Here is a 20,250-nt window from a genome sequence, read left to right on the forward strand (position 1 = left end):
TTAGCATATGTAGGTCTGTGATCTGTCTGGAGTTAATTTTTGTTAGTTTTTATTTAAAAATATAAATCCTATCAAGTCACTTCCATTATGACCTCTACGTCTCTGGAGGCTTACCTTACCGTTACCGTGGTAGACTTACCTTGAGCTCATTACCCTGAGCTGCAGTTTCTACCTGACCACTGTCCACAGCTCCAGGTCACCGTGGTGTAGTTCTCTCCCCTCTGCTGCCAGAGCCTGCCTTCTCTCGGTGGACTCCCAGAATTTGTTCACGGCCTACTCCGAAGCGGGACTATATAATCCAGAACCTTGTCCCACAAATAAGACTGAGTAGTAATCAAACAAGTAAATACTATAGAGGAGAGTGAATGGAAGGAATTCCAGAGTAGTTGCCTTAAACAACCTCCTTCACATACAGCATTTAGTAAGCCCTGCTGACCCAAGAACCGGAATAAAAGCTTCAATTCGATGTTTAAAAAAAAATTTCCTGAGGTAGAACACTCTAGAACCTGTAATCACTTTAGGTAAGAGTGAGGCATCGTTCTCACTGTGGTACAATACATGACAAATTGAACTTTTAAAACTTGTTCTGTGTTACAAAATGGCAAATCTTCCCCAGCAACTGAATCACATTTGAGCCAATAATTGTTCAAAATATTTCAACCTTCAAAACCTTACTTTTTCCCAGAATTGTATCTTTTTTCCTAATTTGCAGGAATATGGGTCTCTCTTTATTATCAGTTCTGTTTACCACCTCATTCTTAAATCTCTATTCATTTGTCATCGAGGACATGGTTTTGCCCAATTTCACTTCAGGTACTGGGACTAAATTGAAGAAAGTGGTTTTCCATGATTGTCCCTTCACGCTGCTCTTCACTGAAGAGTCCTTAAGTCTCCCTTGTTATCCTGAGAACAGTGCCTTCTGCCACAACTAATAGTGGCATTTTGCCATGACAGGAACTGAGAGGTACTCAGATTCTTTTAAGTAAAATCAGTGATGAGACCAAAATTTCAGCTCTGCTTTGCAACTCATTAAGACACTGACATGAATGCTATGGCAGTAATATTTCTCAATAATGTGATCCCTTTGCTACTTCAGGAATGGATTCCAAGGCATTAAATTCTACTTTTTAATAAGTAATGTTGCAGTACCGTCACAGCATAGCTGAATTCTTTGGATCGCTCAAAATAAGTTATGATTCTTTTCCAGGCCAGTGTAAATATTACTTCATTATTATTCCTTAAATGGAATGATACTGTGAACTTCGTATTATACCTGGCCCGCAGTACATATTTGAACATTCTTTATTGAGTGCTTACTCAGTAGTGATTATGTTATTCATATCTTACTGGGAAGCTGTGTTTAGTAGTGCAGGGAACCAACTTAGGCATCACATTTTGCGTGGATCTGGTGCCAGCTCGTGGTCAAGTTATATATGCCTTAAAAGGATGACTGCCTTTTTAAAATAACCAAAGACCACATGCTCTTATAGGGATCAAATTTGCTCAAATACTAAAAATACATATATTTATCTGCCATGTTGGTGAGAACCCAGAGGATGGCCATAATAAGGGATGTATGAAATGTTCTGTTGCGTAATGCCCATGCCAACTTCTCTCCAGTCCTGTGCTCCTACACGGTGCTCATTCACATTTTAGTATCCTCATTATATTAGAAGATTATACATCCGTCCTTGTATTTCACCACTTATCACAAAGTCTGACAATTAGATGCAGAAATGACTATTTTTCAATAAATAATAAATGGTCTCTTCTTCTCCAGCTCACGGTAGGACGTGTCTTCCTTTTCCTCTATATCACATCCTCATTATCCGCCCCCCTTAACATAAAGAAGATTTCTGTGGTCTGTCTTGGCACACTCGGCTCTTGATGAATTGGTAAGAGCTTAAAGACTTTCAGTGCTTCACCTTCCTAGTGGACTGAGGCTTACAGGTGGAAGGTTGCACAGAAATGGAATCTAAAAGGAAATGAAGATACTTTAATATTGCTTTAATATTTTCAAAACATTACTTTGCTACATCTAGATCAATGATTGTGAATCCTGGCTGCATATCAGAATCACTGGGGGTCTTTTAAAAAATACTCAGGTCATAACCAGCCATAGAAAAATCAAATTGGAATATCAGATCGTCATCAGTCTGATGCTGGGGTATCTAAAGTGAGAGGCTCCGTGTCAGTAAATACAGCCCACCCATGCAGGTGCCCTTCCTCCCATACGGCCAAGCAGACCGTGGTGCTAAACCAGCTGTTTCCATCTAGATACGCAACCAAACTTGTCATTTATTTAAGATTTTAGTGCAGAGTGTGTGTGTGTGTGTGTGTGTGTGTGTATTTCTGTTTGTGGTATATACAGTTCATAATCAACATACATGAGAAGAAAAATCAAGAGAAAAGGCTTTCCTTGCCTACTTCCTCATCCTGTACACTATTATAGTGGAGTTTTGTCCCAGTGGCTGTGCTGTCAGGACAGTGTGACTTAAGAAAATGCCCCATGTCCTCATTATAACAGAGTCAGTCCCCTTGCCTGCCAGTGAGTGTAGAAAACAGCTTATTTCTGGAATCACACCAGCGCTGCCTTTTTACCTCTCCCCATCCCACAACATCCCAAGGATGGAGAAATCTTTTTCCACATTCACAGTTTCTATGGAGTCACTTTCAAGTGTATCTGACGTTTTCATGATCTTGCCGTCTGTGGGGGAAATAGAGAAACTGAGCAGAGCTGTACAACATAGTTCCTTTGACTAGTACCAGAGATCCCTATATCCGGCACCAGGACTTGAAAGCTGGCGAAACACAGTCTCTAAATAACCACTTCCTTCCGGTCACTTCTAGAGACTAAGTGATATCTGAGGACCTTTCTAGATAGAAGGTCTCCTATATTCTTGACACTCCTTTCTTCTTTTTCCTGATTTGTCGTCTCTCTCCCCTCCCTCTCCCTCCTCCCTCCTCTTTCTCCTCCCCTTCTCACCCCTACCTATCCTTGCTCTCTTCTTCCTCCTTCCCCCTCCTCCTCCAAATACAAAGGAAGCTTTACTGCTCTCTCTTTCTGTGCAACAGAACAATAAATCCGGAAAAATGATCCTCTTGAGGTCATCAGAGAACCAGTAGCAGGCTGCCCACACTCCCATTCTATTATTATTAATTATTATTAATACTGTTGTTAATTATTATTAACTGTTAACTAATTATAATATTGTTATTAACTATTATTATTATTAATCTATATTACTAATATTTCTAGTACCCTGATTTCACGAATCGTTGTAAAAAAAAAAAATTCATTCTGGGATTTGAGCTGGGTCAACAGATGGTAGTTTCCCAACTTGGGAAGCAAACAGCCTTTCATTAACAGTGTCACCTCACATAGAGGGGGCATCTGAGCAGGGCTGTGTGTGGGTACCAGCTGGGCTATCATTCACTTAATCTTTGGATACCTTTGCTCTGAGTCTGTTGGCTTAGCAACTACTAATGTCAACACCCACTGTCACAGGCGAAGCCCATGCATTTCTTTTCCCTGTTTTTCTGGATGTTATTCGAGAATGTTATCTGAAGTCCTTTTTATGCAAGGAGTGAGAGTATAATAAATTTTTTTACTGGGTCTGCTGAAAGACTTACCAGGGACGTGGACAGCAAGTCGTTAATGCATGGATCAAAAACCTCACTCTCAAAGATTCCTTTGTCTCTCTGTTTTTCCATTTCCAGCCTGGATGTGTAAATACCACTGAAGTAGACATCAAGAAGTCATCCAGAATGAGAAACCCACACAAAACACGGAAGGTAATACTCACTTCTGCTGTGCTGATCTTGGTGTGGGCTGTACTGTTTGGAGGACGTCAGTCATGAAAACCTTTTGCCCACTTCATGGAGTATCTCTAGCATCTTCCTTGCTTTTCCTTGTTCCTTGGCTAGAAGAAAATCTGGGAACTCAAGCCCTGGTCTTTTGCCCGTCCCATCATGGTTCTCCAGCACACGCAGGTCGCTGTGATGAGGGCAAAGATGCTGAGGGCACATCTTCTCTCCGTTGGAGGGAAGGACCATCAGTGGAGAAAGGCTTCTCTTTCAGAGCCCAGAGGATGAGGAAACGCAGACGGAGATTATCTGAGAAAAAGTGATATGGATGAGAGAAGGGTATTTTTAGAGAAAATTATGAGCAGAGGAGGGCCATGATAAAGACATATAACTATAGGGTTTGTATGAGGATCCCCTTTTAACACTGGAATTTTGTAACACAACCATAATTGTTGAATGTCCATTTGGTGTGTGTTATGTGAGAGGACACATAACAAACAAACAAAAAGCTATCCTAAATTCAGTGGCATTTTAAATATTCTCTTGAAAATACATAGCAGTAGTAACTCCATATTTTTTAAAGTAACACATACACACAGAAAGCATTTTTATTCATTCCATGAAAAATAAGAATTTCTGGGCTGAGGACGCAGAGCAGAGTTGGTACCACTGGATTAAAGCATTCCACAAAGCTCAAGACCTTCCTTTTTGTGGCTTTTTCCTTATATAGCGTTAGGGTTTTCCAGTAGGCACTAAACATTTTTTTTTGTGGTCTTATTTCTTGTTGTCTTTTTCCTTGCATCCCTAGAAATATAAACATCAGGTTCAGAGGCCCCCATATGATCCAAGTAACTTTGCTTTCTTTTAAGTCCGTTTACCTTGATGTCAGGATAAAGAAGCCACAGGAAAAGTGCCACCAAACCCACTCAGGTGCGGCGCTCCAAAGCTTTTCCCCTAGGAGCTCTCCGAGAGAAAGAGGCAAAGCCAGACCAAACCAGGTGTGTCGGCCCTGCTCTCCTGTGACTGGCCGCACGCAGTTCCTTCCATCCTCTATGCACAGCATGGCCTCAGCGCACTGGGGACTGGTTTTGTGCTGAGGAACAGCATTCAGAGCTGTAACCATCTCTCCAAAAAGCACCTTCAGCCCCCCAAACTGCTTCCGAATTTTGAAGAATTATTTCTCATAATACCTTACTTTGTGTCAAGCTTTCCCAACAGACACCAAGTGAGATGGGCTCTGACTCGGAAGAGAAAGCGTATGGATAACAGATAGGACTTAAAGATAATCAAGCCGTCATTTCCACTGTGTTCCTAATGTTACATGGTACGAATGTCTTACCAGGGCTACACAAGGCATCGTGCTTTTTGAGAACTTGAAAAGCTTTAATTGGCAATGGTGGGCTATCACCCATCAGCCCTCACTTAATGATGGGAAACCATCAGGCCTAGCAAGGTGGAATTCTGCTGAGATGGAATCGCTTGGCTCTGTCTCAGTTGTGGTCTGACTTCCTGTGAATCAATAATGGTAGAATTGCAGGCCCAGAAAAAAACAAAAATCCTGAAGAATGCTACAGCAAGTAGCGTGCATTCCCTTGTCTTCAACAATTGGAGGATGCTGATTTTTTTTTTTTTTTTTTTTTTTTTTTTACTTTTGGATATATATATAGTTTCTCAGAGTCAGAAGTGTTAAATTTGCTAGAATCTTCTCAAATCATGTTATTTTACATAGAAGGTCATGGGACTCTAAGCCCCATACTGGCTTGTCTTGTAGAATTAGGACCATTGCTCTGTTAACTCCTACTTGCTTAATAACTGGAATGACCCATCCCATCAGATGTGACAAGGCTCTACGTTATGCCAAGTGTGTACTGGTTCTCAGATACTCGATGGTAAGGGGTACAGGCATGACCGTGCTCCCAGAGCTCATGGTCTCATGGGAGTGGGCACACTGAACAAGCAGGCAAATGTCTCTACACCTGTAACCCTGTCATTGTGTTAAGTGGCATCTGTTAGTCTGCTCAAGCGACCAGAACGAAATGCCACAACCTTGGTGGCTTACATAACAGGAATTTATTCACTCACAGTTCTGGAGACTAGAAGTCCCGGATCAAGTTGGGTTTGGTGAGAGCTCTCTTCCTGGCTGTGGACAGCTGCCTTCTTGCAGCCTGTATCATCACATGGCAGAGACAGCTCTGGTGTCTGTCCCTCTTGTAAGGACACCAGCTCCATAGGATTAGGGTCCTACCCGATGACCTCCTTTAACCTTGACTACCTCCTTATAGACTCCATCTCCATATATAGTCACAGTGGAGATTAGGATTCCAACATGAGTTTCAGGGGGATGCAACTCAGCCCGTAACATGTTATCAAGGGAATTTGAATGATTTGGGATTCTAAGTCACCACACCATTTTATTACCAAAAAGTACATGGCAGACAACAAACTGTCCCACCATCCCCTGAAGTCTCCACAGCTCTGTTCTTGTGGAGTGGGCAGTTCTGTGGGATTGCAAGCCTTAGACAGAAATGGCAGAGGCCAGCCTGTCTCCTTGAAAACTGTCTTTGCCCTCCACAGCGAATCAGACTGTCCTTTGCTCATTCTCCTAGTGGTGTGACCACTCTCTGTCTTAAACTTCTGCTGGTAAGGAGGTGGAACTCCTGGATCATCTTTCATTTTTGCCAGCAGTGCTCGCCTTAGCAAGAGAGCCGCTGTTCATTTCTTTGGCAGTCAGCTGTACTATTTCTCGTGATGATATATCATCCCAAGAATAAGGGACCCAGGAACTCCCTAAGGCAATAATCCATCATATGTACCTAAAGAAAACCAGGGATTGGAATGCTGCATTTAATTGTTGAATTTCAAATATGTTTATCAAATGTGAAGAGAAGGCTTAGAAGTACATCTGATTTGAGATATTTTTAAGTATTTAGGATCTGTCAGTTTTTTAAATGTCTTTACTAAAATACAAGAAGTAGGCGGGATGTATTTCCTTACGTTTCTATGAAGGAATGATAATGTAGCATCGCCAGAAAGAAATCAGCCTAATCTAGGCAAAATGTTAAGGGCCGCTGTGTGCCGGATTTCCTTCAGTCTCTTTCTAAAACTTTAATTATAATAGGTGAGGCAGGCGGTGTGTCAGTCGGGGTTCCCCAGAGGGGGCAGGAGGGAAAGACAGAGAGAGGGAGAGAGAGAGAGATTTATTTGAAGAGACTGTCTCATGCAGTTGTAGAGGTTTGCCAAGCCCAAATCTGATGAGGTCGGCCAGGGTAGGGTCCCAGGGAAGCACTGCCGTCCGCTGACAAAATTCCCTCTGGCCTGGAGGGAGTCTTTGTGTTGTGTCCAGGCTTTCACCTGACTGAATGAGGCCCACCCACTTTATGGAGGGTCATTGGCTGTATTCAGAGTCTGCCGATTTACATTTTAATCTCATTCAAAAACATCCTCAAAGAAATATCCCAGATAACAGTTGAGGCAATATCTGAGCACTGCGGCCCAGCCAGCTTGACACATAAAATTGACTGTCACAGGATGGACCCTTCTATAGGACAATAGCGAGAGGGGCCCTAGGACAACACAAAACCTGAGGAAAATGAGAAAAGCATTTGTATGTACATGACTAACCCCACACGCTGGATTGCTTCCTATAACTTCAGGACCCATATTTCAAAACAAAAGTAAGCTGTTTCTTGCCTCATGGCTTTTCTTTTTTCTTTCACTTTCATTTAGACATTAAGACACTTCATATTTTAGGTAATAGCTAATGGGCACATTCTGGAGGAACAGGTAGGAAATTCATGACTAAATGTCTGGTTTTTCTGCTTTTAATGCAGTGGCTATTTATACATAAAACTGTTTATACATAAAAAATTGGCATTTCCTCACTTGTATATGCATAATGTGGAAGTTTAATTTTAACAGAAGAAATGACTTGTGCCTTAGAGTAACACAGAAGGGTTTTAAGTAAGAAGTACAGTCAAATAGCAGGCAACATTCTGCTCAAAATAGCAAAACTCAGGGAATATTCTAAACCCTTGGGAGGTGGCAGGACAGTTAGCCCCGGAAGTCACAGACCCAGGGACTCCTCAGGGTTCTCTCCCTCTCCTGGGCCTCCTTCTCTCTGTGCACTGGCTTCCTCCACATAGCAGCAGATGTGGTCACAATCTGTTCTCTGGTCGAGCTGAGCAATCCAGAAGGAAGAGAAAAATATCCCCTCCCTCCACCACCAGTTGGAAAGGTCCCAGAGATTTCTCTCCACAAAGATAGGCTTAAAAGCTTCCTGTGTACTCTTTACTTTCTGGTTTAAAGTACCCCACCCCGCCCGCCAAAGATAAAAGTAGGAGAGTGTTTTCTTAGACTTCCTCTAAGATGTGAAGGGAAATGACATATGAACAGGTTTTGAAGAAAGTCACATCTGTTTCACTTTATGAATAACTTACCCAGTTCATGTGGATGGTACCCTATGTGAGAAAAACGGGGTCAGGCACCCTGAACTTAAATAAACGGACATACTCATTACAGCAAAGCATCTTGATTGTTAATTAGCTTTGCTAACAGCTCAAAATGGATCCTAATTGGTTAATTTTATTTTCCCCATTGAGAGAATGGCATGTCCCTTCCCCTCCTGTCCTACCTGTTGCTGACTCTACTCTGCCCACTCTAGGTCAATATTTTAATATATTTCCTTTTTCTAAAAAAAGAAATCAAAACCTTTTACATTTCAGTGATCCTCAGAACTTGTCTGCCAAGATAGGATCGATTTCCTTCCCTCCTCTGTCCGTAAAATAAGCCATGTACATAAAACTTCATTATTCATGGCCATTTTCACTGTGGCCAGGAATCAAAGTTAAAGCTATCACTGGTCCCCAGAAAATGGAAGGCACCGTGACTGATGAAAGAGAGAACTCCTGATGTTTACCTGCCTGAAACAGAAAATGCCAGAGTAACCTCAGAGCCCTTAGCAAAGCTGCTGGAGGGCTGCTTTCAACACCACCTCCCAGGGATTCGGTTCTTACATCGAACTCCCTGAGCCAATGTGCGAGGCATGCATACCGAAACAATCAGAGAAATGTGGAGACAGAAGATAGCTTCTAGATCAGTTTACGTCTAGGACACCATAAAGTGCAGTATTTTTCTGGCAGTCTTTTTAATTATTTTTAATCTTAACCAAATACTTACTTTTAAAACAGTCTGCGCTCTTACCTTATAAGCATTTTTTGCTTGAGTGTAGATTCTTATTAAGAACTTTAAGTAATTAAACGAAGATAAACAAGAAAGCATTCAAGCCTTAGAGTCTTTTTGTTTTCTTTATCAAAAATTAATGTAATACCACTGAAAATGTCCACATTGATTATCTACGATTATTGAATAATTGGTGTTCTTTCACTTGCCTAATTAAAAAAAAAAAAATCAACCTCAACAGTTACTCCAGAGTTCAAAGTTCAGATATGACTATCAGTAGTTCACATAGGCCTTTTCTGTTTCTTTGGTGGAAATTAAGTCTCCTGTACTTCAAGCCCTCTGCTCCTATTATTATCTTCTTTTATAACTCTTACCACAGTTTTAGTAGTGTGTTTGTTTGTGTGATTATTTGTGTAACATGTTTCCCCTCCACTAAGTTGTGAGTTCCAATGAAGGAGAAAACCTATCTTTGTTTACTTCTATATTCCTAATGCTCAGCATTATATCCAATATATACTAGGTGTTCAATAGATGTTGAATGAATAAATGAAAGAAAAAAAAGTGAAGCCATTCAGCTCAGTCCTATGAATAATTAATTCACAGCGTATGTGCTGCTCGTTGGGCTGAAATTGTTGCCCAGTGATAGAACCTGAGTTCTCAGAGGTTCTCAGAGGCTAGGTCAAGAGAGGGCAGATTGAAAGACTTACCAAAGATAGTCTACAATGGTGGATTCAGGTAAGGTAAAGCCAAACCAACATCTACTAAAGAAAGCCTAAGAGCCAAGTAATGGGGAGCTCCAAGAGGGAAATCAAGTCTATCCAGAGGGTCCAGGTAGAGAGCTAACAGGTGAATGTTAAGAAAAGATAGAGTCTGAGTAAAAACGGGTCCAGAACAAAACCCATGAGAACTTAGAGATACTGGTGAGGTTGGTGAGCCTGAAAACCCGTCTGGTTGAACACGTGGATCTACCCTCTTCTGATTTCAAGAGTTTCTTCCAAACCTGTCTGGTACCTTTAATTTTGTGGCCTCATGAAATTTTATTATGGCCTTATCTTTCATCCTCCTGTCCCAAGAAACAGTGCCCCATAGCTCATATTAATAGTAATTCTTTGATATTAAAGAAAAAGTTATTTGGCTTCTCCCTTGAGTTGACATGTGACATTGAAGATTTTTTTTTTTTTGTCTCTTTAAGTCTTGATCTTTATTAGTACTTACTAAGAATAGGTCTTTTTTTTTTTAAGATTTTATTTATTAGAGAGAGGGAGAGAGAGAGAATGATCAGGGGGAGGGGCAGAGGGAGAAGCAGACTCCCTACTGAGCAGGGAGCCTGACCCAGGGCTCTGGGCTCAATTCCAGGACCTGGGATGATGACCTGAGCCAAAGGCAGATGCTTACCCACCTGAGCCACCCAGGCACCCCCATAGTAGGTCTTTCTCAAAAAAGAATATTCCTAAACAGTAGGTTTGACCTTTTGACAAGATGCAAAATAAGCCCTGGGGCATCAAGAATTCCAAAGTGAAAACTTTGGGATCACTGATGTTTGCAAAAGGCACCCAGTGGCACCGAATGGCAAGGCCAGAGTGGAGAGGTAGACAACCCCATGCTGAGCTGGGAAAGTTGAGCGCTCTGGGGTGTCTCTGATCACGCCCGCAGAGACTAACTCAGCAATGGAATGGTTAACCTAGTCTCTCTCCTCAGTATTCCGTTCTTTAAAACTCAACTTATTTTCATTTTCTTTTGGCTTATTAAATTTTTATTCTATATCCACCCCTATTTTATTCTGAAATCAATACTTACTAAATGTTATATAGTGTCGTTGTTCCCCCGACTTCATACTCAGTCCACCCCCAGATCTTATTATCAAACTTACCACATTCTTTCCATATGATCAATTATTCTGTCAGAGTTAATAATCTAACCACATATTTTTTCAAAGAGCTGTGCTCCTACTTTATATTCATATGATATTTATGATAGCTGTGCCTTTGAATTTTAATAAGAAGCTTCATCAAATATGCAGCAAAGCTGTGACTTACCTTGCTGAATATATGACACAAAAATTACCTTTTAGAAAGTCTGCGACTATAAATCGTACTTTATCCTCACGTATTTCTTTTTTACTTTAATACAGTCTGTCTATGGTTTACAAAATGACATCAGAAGTCACAGCCCTACCCACACCCCCACACCAGAAACTAAACCTCCAACAGAAGATGAGCTACAGCAACAGGTGGGTCAACCTATAAAACGCCCTGCAGTGAAGACATGGTCAGTGTCAATGGCAGGGGTTTGTAAGAGGTTATCTGTATGGTTGATTGCTTCACAGAGAAGGTTTGCAGTTAAAAGGTAGTGAAATCACTTAATTTGAAGATACGTAGTTGCCTGGAAATGTATCAACATATGGAGATGCTTTCCAAATCTCTTCACTCTTTAATTCCCTGAATCCTGTGTCCTCTAACCAGTTTTTAAAAAGGACATGCAGTGATGTTTAATTGTCTCTGTTTCAAGAGTTATTTTGTGCTCTGGAACTCTTCTGGAAGGATGAGAAGGCAGGAACCTGGTGATGCTGAGTCACGTGTTCTCTGTATCCGGTCATGTGACATGATCTTTACCGAGTGTTTTTTCCTGTTCTTCCGGTACTGCTCTCCATAAGCCTCTCAAAGTTCTCCCTCATTAACACTGGCGTACAGTTAGGATATACATCATGTCTTGTTTCACTGATTGATCAATAGTTTTGGTTCCAAGTAATATTTCAAAGCAAACACCAGTGTCTCTTATATCAAATAATAGTGAAATCTCTTTCACTTGGTCATGGGGCTTTTTCCCCCTTTTGATTCTTTGCCCCTAACATTTTACTGTGATACGGTTTATCAATAGTGTAACAATACTTTTTCTAGTATATTTATAGTCACCACAAATGTAGTAGTTTAGAGAGTTTCAAAGTTTCCCATATGTGATTAGGTCCACGTGTTTGTCTTGAAATGCTGATAAAATTATTCCCAAAACACACATCATCGATGATTTCTTGGGCTAGTACGAGGAAGTAGGATTTACTTTGAAATTGTAGTACAAATAACAAATGTGTTTATTTTCTGAATTAAACATGGGGGGATGATTCTGATTTGGTTATTCAATATGAATAAATGTTTACAATCTCTAGAACATTTTTCAAATAAATTTACATTTTGTTAAAGCATGCAGAAAGTTCAGATTCATTGCTGTTCTAAAGTGATGCTGGCTATGTTTTTATTCAAACACTTTAATTTTCAGAGCTGTCTCATTTGATTTTTCAGATTTTGAAATTTACTTAGAATAAATACTTAGAATTGCCCAGTCTACCAGAATTTAGAGTTGAAAATTATGATAATGTCACTACTTATTTAACTACTTCCTTAACTCTTTTCAGATTAAATATTGGCAAATACAGTTAGATAGACATCGGTTAAAAATGTCAAAAGTTGCTGATAGGTGAGTATTTCAAGATGCCCCTATAAATAAAAAAAATTTCATGTGACAGATGAGCTAAAAATGGAATCCTGTAGGAAATGTTATTTTGTTTTTCCGTTTTGCACATAGAAAATTTCCAAAGCCCTCTTCTGTCATAGTTTAAATGACAGAATGATCATTACAATCTTCAATCTGTAGCGATCCAATCCTGTGTAGCCAGAATCAGATACAGAAGATAATTCCAAGGGGTTGAATTTTTCACTCCTGCTGAGAGAAATGAAGCTTTCAATTTATCAAGTTACTTTTTGGCAACTTAGAACCTCTCTGTAAATTCATCTTAACGTTCACACTTTTCAATGACTGCATGACTTCAGAATTTGAATTAAACACAGATTTTCGGTATTTTCCTTTTCTTCATTTAAATTTGTTATTAATGGCACACGTGTTCTTTACTTTGGAGCATTGCCAAATCCTACTTCTCCAACATCCTTCCTCTCCTCTCCATCTTTTTCTTATTTCTTTTCTTAAATACAGATTTTTTTTTTAAAGAAGTTAGTGATTTCCCCTTTACCTAATTCCTATAAATACTTTTGACAACAATTGCCTTTTAACCCATTCTCCAAGTTGGCTAAAATCAGTTCAGCTGTGGGTGGAGTGGTTGACCAAAGGTTGGAACTGGCTCTTAGCACAGCTTTTCACACACCAACGCCTTCCATTTTGCTTCATTTGAATGGAGGGATGTTGCCTCACTTGGATCAGGCACAGGTAGACGTGGACCCTTAGCCATGTTTGCCTTCCAAGATGCACCATAAGCTGATGCATGTAAGTTACTGAAACGTAAAAATTGTTGTTAGATTTTACTCTATAAACAAGTAATTCCTCAGCCAGACCTTCCTATATTGTGTTCCGTGTTTTGGGCTGGGTATAACCTCAGCCAGAAAAACTAAAAAAGATGAAAATGTTTTTTTCTCTCTAGTCTGTTAAGTTACACAGAACAATACTTAGAATATGACCCATTTCTTGTGCCACCTGACCCTTCGAACCCATGGCTGTCTGATGACACTACTTTCTGGGAACTCGAAGCAAGGTATGTGACATTTTCTCCTCTCTTCAAAGATTTCACACTTATTTCAGGGTTTGGTTGAAATAAGAAGAATTCTGTAGCTGATAATTTAAGTTCCGTTTTACTCTGTGTCTCTATTTGCCCATGATATAAAGTTCTCGTTCAAGGTAATAGTTTTTGAACCTTAGATACTTGCATTTGTGTCCAGATTTGTGTTTCCGGAGGATGGGCACAAAGAGGGACAGGAGTTTCAGAATAGACTAGTCAGAGTTGAGATCTTTGGTTCTTGAAATTTAGTGCATTGTTTTTAGCTTCTCTGAAAATCCACAGGGCCACAAAGGCCCCATATTCAAGCAGAATGAATGCTGAATCCAGACTCAGTTAAGCCCGTACAAGTATGGGCTTAAGCCCTTATACACTTTTAAAACAAAATGAACTTACCACAAACACTCTAAGAGAATCTGACAAGAGACTGACTTCTTAAGCAAACCAAAGCACGATCTAAGACTTCCTGATTTCTTTCCTGAGAGCGGAAGACTCGAGTAACTGATCTTGACAGAGTCACGAGAACAGTGTCCCTCACGTTACAGAGTGAGGATTTTGTACTTAGTTGTATTGTACTAAACTGTATTTATGGACCTTTTCTTTCTTTTACCCCCATTCAGTGTTCTTAAATGTTTGACAAGTGCATACTCTTCATGCATAAATTCTAGACTTTATAGATGAGGGATCTGGGTTCCAGAATGTTGTGACTCAGCTAGGATTAGGTCACACGTTTCATCAACAGACTCATTACCAGAATTGAGGCCTCTTGGTTCCCAATGCATTTTCCCCGAGTCCAGCCTACCACCTCGAGACTGCTTTTTTTTTTTTTTAAGATTTTATTTATTTATTTGACAGAGATCACAAGTAGGCAGAGAAAGAGAGGAGGAAGCAGGCTCCCTACCGAGCAGAGAGCCCGATGCGGGGCTTGATCCCAGGACCCCGGGATCATGACCTGAGCAGAAGGCAGAGGCTTTAACCCACTGAGCCACCCAGGCGCCCCTCGAGACTGCTTTATATAGTGGCTAAGAAATGAGCTTTGAGGTCAGAATGTCCCTAGAATATTGCCCCTTCTTACCTGTCAGACACTGGCAAGTTATAACTCTCTTTGTACCTTGATTTCTTCATCTACATAGTGAGAACATAACAGTACTTGTCTCATAAAGTTGCAGAAAAAAATCTAAAAGAGAGAATCTCTTAGCACCCAATGCTTAGTAAACATTAGACACCACTGTTAATCCCTAACATATACCTCCACATGACTTCATGCAAAACCATCAGTCACAGATTTTTTTTTTTTCTGAAAGATATGTTAAAGATGGGAACTTCCCCGGGGTATATATGATTCTGAGGGGAAATGTGATCACAAAATACAGAATTGGCGATGAATATATTTGGCTCTGTTTTACCTCCTACAGCAAAGAACCAAGCCAGCAGAGGGTAAAGCGATGGGGTTTTGGCATGGACGAAGCATTGAAAGACCCCGTTGGGAGAGAACAGTTCCTTAAATTTCTAGAGTCAGAATTCAGCTCAGAAAATTTAAGGTAAGACACATTGTTTGTATCTTATTCTCTGTCAGAGAGAAATAGGTCTGGTTCTTTTGCACAAAATAGACCAATTAGTCTCTTACCAACGTGTTGATGATATGAACCCACGGAATTGCTGCCTCCCGATGGAGGGAAAAAGCTAACAACGGCGGAAGCCTGTCCAGCGTTATCAGTCCCTTATTTTTACACTACCTCTTGATCTTTTAAGTATATAACTTGATGCATTTGAAATGGAGTTTGTAAAGAAGTGTAATCCTTGGACTAACGTTTGACAAAACGAGGAATGGACGATAACATTTATGCAGCTAAATCATCCTTATTCATCGGTATTGATCTTTGCATATTGCTTCCTAAGTAAGGTCTAGGAAAAGAGATCCGGGTGCCTATTAAATTAAAAATAACTTAGAACAAAATTATGGGCCAGTCCATCCGCTTTGCATGTTTAAATTCAGCCTCAGGGCGGTTGGTATCCACACCACACCGAGCTTTAGTAGAAAAGGGGTGTGCGTCCCACCCATCTGCTGTGAACATCTTCCTTACATATTTTTTTGAAATTTTTCTAACTTGAGAGGCACCTGGAAATTGAATTTTTCAATGAGACACTGCTGTGGATTTTAGTGGCCCTGCTTACGATCATTGAAGTGAGTGACAACTTTCCACTACATAAAAATGTTTGTCCGTGAACTCTTCCATTCATTATTCTTTTGAAACATGATATCCTAATTGACTTTCCCAGGACTTAGGCAGTCCTGTGAAATTCATTTACAGAAAGGTCCCAGCATTCATTTATTTTCATTGGAACACTACGGCCCCAGGCATTGTCACATTCTTTTCAGATGATTGAACGGATCCCAATACCAAACCATTCAGAAATAATGGAGAACTTTGACAGATGGTCTGTGGTTTAAGCAAGATGACCACAGTCGGAACCTAGAGGAATGTGGTTATATATGGGTGCCTGTCATGAGTCGCTGGGATGCAGTTTCCGATTCTTTCAAGTTTATGGGAACCCTTTCTGACAGGGTTTTTACAAGATCTCCAGTTGCTAAGGATTCTTTTTTACACTGAGGCCATGTCATCAATTATTCAGTGTAAGAATGCATTAAAAAATAGAGCAGAGAAAGAATATCTTTTTAGCCTTTCAGAAGATGGGGAGGTGGAATTTCCTCTGATTTTCTAAGTTTTTAAATAAGGCTGACATCCTTGGGGTCACGATGAGGAAATAAACAAGGAATGAGCCTCACCAGGATCACCTAAGCAAATAAAAATGGTCCTAGTGGTGGATACAGAGAAGAAAAGAGATCACAACACAAGCTGGTGATTATTTAGATCGGAGAAGCATAGAGGGATAGTCAACCCAGAGCTGGAGGTCAGCAAAGGCATCCCAGGGAAAATGGCTTTAGGCTGTGACCTGGATGTCTAGAGATAACCAGCCCCAAATTCCCCCCTCCCCACCCACTGAAAGGAAGAGGGAAGAAGTTTGGGCAAAGGAACGAGTATGTGCAAACTCTGCTTCAAGGATGATTGACTGACTGCGATTCTGCGTTCAAGCCTTGACCATTTCGTATCTCAGTAATCCTATGCCATGCTAGTTGTCCCACTAAGTCATTCCATACAGGAAATACGACATATTTTCCATGCGCGTCATATTCTAATCATACCCCCTACTGCTGTAAGTGTGCCATATTTTGTGTTTACTATTTCTGATCATCACACATCTAATCATCACAACAAAAATGAAGTGTAAACATTCTTGCCCCATTTCCAGATAAGCAAAATATGTCAGGGGGAAGCTAATCGGCTTGTCCGAGTCAGATGGGCTAATAATTGGCATCCTCGGCTTTCTGTAAACCAGTACAGGCTACGTTCCATTGCTCCCCGAGTCTGAGCCCCATTTCTTCCACTTAGGCATCTGGTGTGACAGATTAAGAGAAACAGAACAGTTCGGTTCGCTGGCAGGGCTAATTGAGCCTAAAGTCTCAGTGCATCCTATCGGGTAGCTGCCTGTAAGCACCTGCTGTTTACAGTGTAGACACTCAGATGAGCACTTTCTCCAAGTACTAAGACAGAAAAAAAAGTCAAGAAATCCTGCTTATGGATGCCTACTTCTTCCTCAGATACCACCTCTGCTGCCCATTGGTGTGATTTTGCTCATGCCTTTTTCAGGCAGAGCACTCAGCATAGCGTAAGTACTAAGTAGACAGTAATGTGAGTTTTGTTGTGGGGTGTCTAAAAATATGTCAGGCACTCGAAAGTGCCTTTTACATAATTTGTCTTACTTAATCTCATGGAACCCTAATGAGATAAACATTATCATCCCATTTTACTGATGAAGAACTCAAGACCCTAAGACATTAAGACACTTACTTCCTCAGATTCCAGTTAGCGTGTATTAGGGGGTGGGAGCTTACCAGAGCTTTTCCATTCTGCTAACTTATATCGCACCTGCAGGGAGGCTGAGGATAAGGCAAGGAAGGTCTTCGGGAGACGTCTGAGGGAGTGGTGATGAGCATGTGGTCTGCCGTGAATTACCCAAGGGACAGACCCCAGCCCTGAAACTCATCTCCGTTACGATGCTCATAGTGGGCAGCCTTCAACAACGGCCTTAATCTCCACATCCTCCATTGCCTTTTCTTGAAAATGGGGAAACCAATAGCACAGACCCTGGAGCTATAGGGACTGCATGAGTTAGCAGAGCCGAACCACTTAGAACAGTGCCTGCACTTACATATTAGAGTAGACGTTGTGATTAAGAGCTCCTCAACCCTTATTAATTGTTCTGTCCTTTCCTAGGACTCCCTTCTCCAGCCCAGTGCTTGCCCAGCAGAAGGTTCTTTGCTCTACACTCCCACACTGTCATTGGCGCTGTCCCTTGAGAGCCCCTCCTGGGCTTCCTCATATTAGGCCGCCATTTAAATGGTGTATCTTTTTCTCTAGTGGTTCTGTTCTTTGAGGACAGAAAAATTCTTTGGATCAAGGTGCTCAAAGCATGCTGGAATGAACCTGAATGAGCACTGATGACCTCACTTATGCTCCCTCAGATGGCACATGGCATTCCTATTAAACTGCACGGTGTCCAAATCTGTTTTTGGAGGAGATGAATGGTCTTGAGCCTTCCCTTCTGAAAGCAGGGATGGTAATTTCCTGTGTAAGGCACTGTCTAAATCTACTGTTACATACATGTGGTGAATAACAGTAAATCCACCGTTACATCGACGTACAGGAGAATAATCTCAAGAAACTGGAAACTCACTAGATTGGGTAATATTTGCTATTCTAACTCTAGTTCAACTGTTCTATTGCTTATTTCTGACTTTTCATTAGTGCCCAAGTTAAAACTTAATGATATGAAAGTTCTGCTGGTCATATACCTCTTAAGACTCTATAGCTTGTCGCGACCTCCGTCTTTGTGGCCATCTGCCCATTTCATACATGACTACATCTGCCATCAGAGCGACAATGGTCCGTATTGAGGATAACATAGACCTAGTAGTTCCTTTTTCATGTAACAAATTATAATGATACACGTATTCATCTTTTCAACATTATTTCTACTTCTAACCAAAACATGTCACCCAGAGCAAAATTTAAAGAAATGAAACCCATGAATACAATGTGGCCCTTTATTATTAGGCTTTGCTGTTTGCTCTTATCAATCAAAATATGTTCTGGTGTTCTTTCCTTAGAGTATGTATATTCTGTGCAGCAGTAGATAAAACGTATTTATATATTTGGAAGAAAGTCAGTATATATTTGTTTTATCAGAGCTTCTGAATTGCTGTAAGGCCTCTGCAAATTTAAAACTTTCAAACAGTGACATGTGGAAGCTGGTTGCTTCTGCCATTCCATAACGCTCTGAATTAAATAGCCTAAAAATCAGTTGCTCGCCCCGATTTCTCCATCTAGGGCCTTTTCTGATCTTGTGTCCGGTCCTCTCTTAATTCCAGTAAAGCGTCACTGTAATTCCCTTGCCAGGTAGAGCAGAAAATCCTCTCCATACTAACCCTCATTGCTCAGGTGGACAAAAGATTCAAAGACGACAGCACAATCCCCTCCTTTATCCCCCAAGCAGATGCTCTGTGTCCCTCAAATTCCCTGCCAAGTCCTCTCCCTTTCCGATAAACGGTTCTTTGGCAGTGCTGTTTTGCTCTACTAAAAATTAAAGTGTAAAGAATCAGGGCTCTGGGAGATCTGCTCTCAACAAAAAACACTTAAGAGAGATTGTTTTCCGTGTTTCCTTTGGAAAACTTCGATACGTTTGACTGCGACTCATGGAAAGAAGGGCCGCCTCTTGGAAGCCCGCAGAAAGACGGGGCCCGTTCCTGCGCACGGTCGTGCGTGGTCTGACCGGCCTGTGCGACGAGGACCGGCTTGTGCGGCGTCACAGGGAATGTCTGGTGTCTCGTTTTGCACAGATTCTGGCTAGCAGTGGAGGACCTGAAGAAAAGGCCTATTCGAGAAGTCCCTTCCCGAGTGCAGGAAATATGGCAAGAATTTCTGGCTCCCGGAGCCCCCAGCGCCATTAACCTGGATTCTAAGAGCTACGACAAAACCACACAGAATGTGAAGGAGCCCGGGCGGTACACGTTCGAGGACGCTCAGGTCGGTACGCGCGTGGGCCTCACAGTCACAAACGTGCTTCTGGGACGTCGGCACCACAGTGACTTCGGCTTTATTTGCGTTTAAGCGGCAGCTAGGCTCAGCGCTTTCAATTTCGGTAACTGTGCGTGAGATGACCCCAATGGACTTAAAAGAAAACAGACACATTAAAATAGTTTCTAGAACCCGGGGATGTCTTACCAATTTGAAAGTTTTTACATGAAAATTTCTTGAAGGGGAATGGTTGAACTATTTGAACACTTTCGCTTCATTTTCCACTTTGTCACCCAGTATGTTCTCAGGATGGCCCCACGTCAGGAGAACATATTTGAAATCTTCAGGTGCCTTCCAATGTGGAGATTCTAAGATTCTGACACTCCTAAGTTACTCATTATTATGGCTAGTCAGAACCAAACTAAAGCAGCTTAAATTAACGTCACACCCACACCATTTTTGTCTTTGATGATGCAATGAAATAATAGATTGAGGCATAGATGAATTTTCCAAGTTTACTTTTTAATCTGTGACCAAAAAAAGGAAATTTTATATTAAGATACTAATTTCCTA

At 41.1% G+C, this 20,250-nt stretch overlaps 1 protein-coding gene across 2 annotated transcripts in view; it reads left to right on the top strand.

Moving 5' to 3' along the window:
* Positions 1 to 20,250, top strand: part of RGS7 (regulator of G protein signaling 7) — a 492,581-nt gene that overhangs the window by 451,912 nt on the left and 20,419 nt on the right. For both annotated transcript variants that reach the window (XM_032862939.1, XM_032862938.1), the window contains exons 10-15: positions 3,721 to 3,795; positions 11,117 to 11,215; positions 12,392 to 12,453; positions 13,409 to 13,519; positions 14,956 to 15,081; positions 19,500 to 19,686. In XM_032862939.1, coding sequence (XP_032718830.1) covers positions 3,721 to 3,795; positions 11,117 to 11,215; positions 12,392 to 12,453; positions 13,409 to 13,519; positions 14,956 to 15,081; positions 19,500 to 19,686 — 660 coding nt within the window. The remainder of the gene's footprint in view (positions 1 to 3,720; positions 3,796 to 11,116; positions 11,216 to 12,391; positions 12,454 to 13,408; positions 13,520 to 14,955; positions 15,082 to 19,499; positions 19,687 to 20,250) is intronic.

This window comes from Lontra canadensis, unplaced genomic scaffold, assembly GCF_010015895.1.
Source record: "Lontra canadensis isolate GAN:19392208 unplaced genomic scaffold, GSC_riverotter_1.0 scaffold24, whole genome shotgun sequence".
Taxonomy (NCBI): Eukaryota; Metazoa; Chordata; class Mammalia; order Carnivora; family Mustelidae; genus Lontra; species Lontra canadensis.